This window comes from Notothenia rossii (genome assembly GCF_949606895.1).
Source record: "Notothenia rossii genome assembly, chromosome: 1".
Classification (NCBI taxonomy): Eukaryota; Metazoa; Chordata; class Actinopteri; order Perciformes; family Nototheniidae; genus Notothenia; species Notothenia rossii.
The window spans coordinates 4523757-4528964 of NC_136912.1; the positions used below are offsets into that span (position 1 = coordinate 4523757).

The window sequence follows — 5208 nt, forward strand, 5'->3', positions numbered from 1 at the left end:
TAATTGTCTCATGGGAAATTTTTGGAGAGGCCGATCCTGTGAAATATATTTTAAAGATCAATATTGACCAGATCTGTTCAACTTAATCATTAGCCGCGTTCACACCGGAGTACTTTTCCCACTTTAGTTCCGATATAGTTCCGAAATGTCGCGTTCACACCAAAAAGAGCCGGAACTAAAATTAATTGTTAATTAAAACAGAAGTATCAGACTTCAATGCAAAGCCTGCTGTGTTCAGTGGGCTTTGGTGATCACGCTGTACAATTCAGCTGGGTCCTCTGGTCTGCTCCTGAGAAATACATGATAATATCGCTCAGTGGCAATAGGCATACAAAAGCAATTGATATATTTCAAAGTAATGTCATTTTAATCTTGTAATGAGGGTGATGTTCCTGTGTGAGGAGCTGCTCACCTCGGGGCACGACTGTTGAACTTGATGGCAGCGTACTCCGGGACTTCCTGTGGCTCCGTGTGTCCGAGGTGTTGACCTGCTCTCATGTTGGAGTAAAGAGGTTCTGCTTGGTTGTTGGAAAAGTGGACGGTGGCATACTAGAAAATAAAAAAATACTTTTTATGTGGAGGTGACTTGTAGGACTTCCAAGGACATCTTTCAATGCATAAAACAAATTATTGAAAAAGAAAAACAGCAAATCCTGAACCAAACACAAACAGGGCAAACATAAAAAGAGATATATTTAAGAATAAACACAAGGGGGACAGGGTCAGCAGTATTTCATCACAGCGTACAGAATGGTTGGTGATAAGTGGGGATGGTTAGATAATCAACTGAGGATGAGTGGAAGGAGCAGGAGGGGGTATACTCATGTGAAAGAGGTCAGTGAGATGGTTGGTGGGGAGGCTGTGGAGGGCTTTGTAGGTGAGCAGAAGGTTTTATTAGTCAATGTTGGTATTGAAGAGGGAGCCAGTGTAGCTGCTTGAGAAGGGGGATGATGTGGTCAGAGCATTCTGTGCGGGTAATGATCCCAGTTCTGAATGATTTGGAGCTTGTGGAAGAGATTGGTGGACAGACCGGAGAGGGAACCCTTGCAATAGTCAATACAGGATGTGACAAATGCATGGACAAAGACTTAATCTAGAGAGGGATGGAGGGAGTCTGGAAATGTTGTGTAGGTGGAAGAATGAAGTCTGGGTGATGTTTCTTAAGGTAGGTGCAGAAGAGAGGGTGGTTCTAAGGTGACACCAAGGCTTTTGACTTGACTGGAGAAAGGTACAGAGAAGCAATCAATGATTAGGTTAGGGCAGTGGTTCTCAAACTTTTTCTTTCAGGCCACCCTTTTGGAGAAAAAAAAAAGTCGGGCCCCCCCCCTACACAAATAGTCACGTAATGGGCCAAATTAACATTTATTAAAATATATCAATATGAGCGTGAGCATTCCTTTAAAAACAATAAGAAAAATCACTTTGCTAGAGCAGTGATGATAAAAAAATGCTCCATAAGTCTGCGTAATACTAAAAAAAAAATACTTAATACAATTGTGCAATCCCTTTGCTAGAACAATAAGTTATAACACTTTGTTCTAAACACAGAGACCCAGACGTACTTGTACTGTAGCATATTATTTTCAAGTTAATAATTTTTTTAATTAAATAAAAATATGATCTTTTTTTTTGTCATAACAATATTTCCTCCTGGTCTCTTGCCCCCCCCCCTGTCATGCCTCTGCACCCCCCACTTTGAGAAAGACTGGGTTAGGGGGAGTGAAGGTTTGTGGCATGGAGAGGTTGGCATAGCAGTGAAAGTGGACATCGTGGTGAAGGAGGTAGATGATGAACAAGAGTGGACCCAGTACTGACACCTGGAGGACAACTCGTGAAACAGCAGAGCACCCTGACCTGTGACTGCTCATTTGGACATATTGTTGTCTGACATTGGGATCAGCTGTACATCTGAATGTTATTTGGTTTATAGTTTTTCAAAGGATTGCAGCCAGGACAGAAAACTCAAATGTGGTTTGATGGAAGAATTATCCCTGCTTCATCAACATCATGCTGTATGACAGAAAAGATTAAGGACGTTTCAAGACATTATCAATAGAACAGATTTTTTAGGACTAGATAAACAGTATCTGTTATAAACATATTCTCACCTCTTCTGTGTGTTCCGGTCTCTCTTCAGGCTCAGCAGAGTCCCTGGAAGCCCTCTTTTTTCTGGTTACAAAGTGATAAAGTTCTAACAAACACATTTTCAATGATTTAACAAACAACGATTAAGTTGAACAGATCTGCTCACCTGATCCACAGGAAGACAGAGAGAGAAATGACAGGCAGGAGAACAACAGGGATTGTTACCAAAGGTAGTAGATTCTGTGATCCTGAGAAACAGAGATCAACAGAGAACAGACAGTTAATACAGCAGTGTTTCTCTAATGGGGATACTTTTTACTACGTGAATACTGTTTTTCCTTCCCTTTGAGTCTCCTGGTGCTCCCAGAGCAGCTGGACAGCTAACCAGCCCAGTAAGTCTAGGGTTTGTCTCCAAACTTTCTCCTGCTCAGTTGCATCCAGAAAGTCCTTAATGTGCCCTTAATCATCAACTTAATTTTGAATACAAATACCTGCATTACTGAGGTCTTATCAGTTTTAGGCCCACTGGTGATCAAGGGCTATCGAAAAGGACTCTTTCTTAACGTAACCCCAACATTCGTTGAAACACGGGAACAATACAATTAAATGAACCTGTTGTAATGTAACAGAAATAAAACTTTCTTACACCCTTTCCCACATCAAGGAAGAAAACTGCATCACACAGACTTTGTTCTGCCTCCTATGTGACTGAAAACACACAAGCTGATAAGCGTGTGGTAGGAGATGAATGCATAACAATTACCTGTTCCAACACTCAGATGTAAGGTGGAGTTACTACGTCCTAACTTGTTCTGGGCTCCACAGGAATAACTCCCACTGTGTTCAGCTCTGAAGTCAGTGAAGGTGAAGTTCTGTCCTGAAGCTTTTGGAGAGTCTTCATCCTCCTTGTACCAGGTGTAGTTAGCTGCTGGGTTAGCATCACTGCTACAGGTCAGAGTCACTGAACTGCCCTCCTCTATCTCAGCAGAGGGACTCACTGACACAGAGGGGAGCTTTGGAGAGTCTGGAGATTCAGAGAGACCCGGGTCATTCACAACAGGAGGTTTTAAATATTTACATGGCTTCCTCAGATGTTGCATTTTGGATTAATTGATACATTTTTGGGAAATAATTATCAATAGATGTCCAAAGAAAAGTGTTAAGTATCTTAAGATCACCTTAAGCTATTAAGAGCATTACAGCAGACTGTGAATGAGAAGCTAATGTATAAAGCTGAAGGAAGAAGTAAAGATCAGTGAAATATTCTCCAGCAAAGACAGATTAAAGCTTTAAAACAATGTTTCACTCACATTTCACATCAACAAATATGTCTTTAGATGTCTTCTCCCCCAGCGAGTTCTCAGCTCTACAGAAATACTGTCCAGAGTCAGAGGACTGGATGGAGATGAGGACAAATTGTGTTCCTTCATTGAGAAGAGGAACGTTTGCATTTCCATTCTTCTTGTACCAGGTGTAGTTAGCTGCTGGGTTAGCATCACTGCTACAGGTCAGAGTCACTGAGCTGCCCTCCTCTATTTCACCAGAGGGTCTCACTGACACAGAGGGGAGCTTTGGAGCATCTGGAGGGGATGTGTGAACAGTAAATATTTAGAATGTGTTTCTCACTGCATTAGCTCAAAGAGTATCTACATTATTGAACGCTGAATGTAGCTGCATTTCGAGTCATTACAGAGCATTGAATGAGGAACTCATTCCAAAAGAACCCTAACTTGAAGGACAGTTGTTGAGTATTTACTAATCACATTTTGTAGAGTACACTGAAAACACTAAAACATTGACTTTCATTAAATGTATTATGTGAATAAATAAAAAAATGTTGCATTTGGTGAGTTGAGAGCAATAATATTAAGTTGAACCTAATATTTTTTATTTCAAATGTATATATATGTATATAACCTAATACAATTATGTGTAATTGGTTGACATAATACATTTAATTAAAGTCAACGTTTCAGTTTCTTCACTGTAGCTAAGGAATATATTTGAGAGAAACAACCGTTAGATATTATGTAAATGAATTAATATGAACTTTAAATAATTGTTCATGGGTATTTCTGAGTTTTTATAGGTCATAATAAAGTAATGATTAGTCATTGGTTAAATCCCGTTTAGTGTATCACTTAATCAAGTCACAACTATGAATTGAGTCATGGAATTTAAGGATTTAGAGATAGGCTTGTAAAGTTAATACCAGTAAATATGAGTTAAATATAACAATATTTAACAGTCGTTTCTCAATGATGTCATCATTAGCAACTCTATAAAATGTGATTAGAAGATACTGCCAGTTCACTTTTCATTACCCACTTGTTCCCTGGATCCCATGTAATGTAAAGCAAGCTGAGCTGAAGAAAGTAGTGATGATAAGTAACATCTTCTCTTGAAACAACTGGACAGATATAAGCTTGTTATCTTTAAATAAACTGTCTTACTCACATTTCACGTCAATAAAGGTGTTTGCAGATGTCCTCCTCCCCAGCTTGTTCCTAGCTCTACAGAAATACTGTCCAGACTCAGAGGACTGGATGGAGCTGAAGACAAGCTGTCGTCCTTCATTGAAATAAGTAAAGTCTGCATATCCATTCTTCTTGTACCAGGTGTACTTAGCTACTGGGTTAGCATCACTGCGACAGGTCAGAGTCACTGAACTGCCCTCCTCTATCTCACCAGAGGGTCTCACTGACACAGAGGGGAGCTTTGGAGCATCTGGAGGATAAGAGTGAACAGTAAATATTTAGAATGTGTTTCTCACTGCATGAGCTCAAAGGGTATCTACATTATTGAACGCTGAATGTAGCTGCATTTCGAGTCATTACAGAGCATTGAATGAGGAACTCATTCCAAAAGAACCCTAACTTGAAGGACAGTTGTTGAGTATTTACTAATCACAGTTTGTAGAGTAGACTGAAAACACTAAAACATTGACTTTAGTTACATTTATTATGTCAATTAATTAAATTGTTTTGCATTAGGTGAGTTGAAAGCAATAATATTAAGTTAAACCTAATATTTTTTATTTCAAATGTATATTATTGCTTTCAACCAACCTAATACAATTATGTGTAATTTGTTGACATAATAAATTTAATTAAAGTCAACGTT

General features: G+C 39.2%; 1 protein-coding gene across 1 annotated transcript; it reads right to left on the reverse strand.

The window, feature by feature from the left end:
- Positions 1–221: 221 nt before the first annotated feature.
- Positions 222–3665, reverse strand: LOC307044814 (B-cell receptor CD22-like; the record flags this gene model as incomplete). The annotated part of the gene is made up of 7 exons (XM_079690206.1): positions 222–289; positions 413–549; positions 2109–2169; positions 2252–2333; positions 2849–3109; positions 3396–3566; positions 3644–3665. The coding sequence occupies 7 exons, from the start codon at positions 3663–3665 to the stop codon at positions 235–237; spliced, it is 789 nt and encodes a 262-aa protein (XP_079546332.1). The 3' UTR covers positions 222–234.
- Between the last annotated feature and the right edge of the window lie 1543 nt (positions 3666–5208).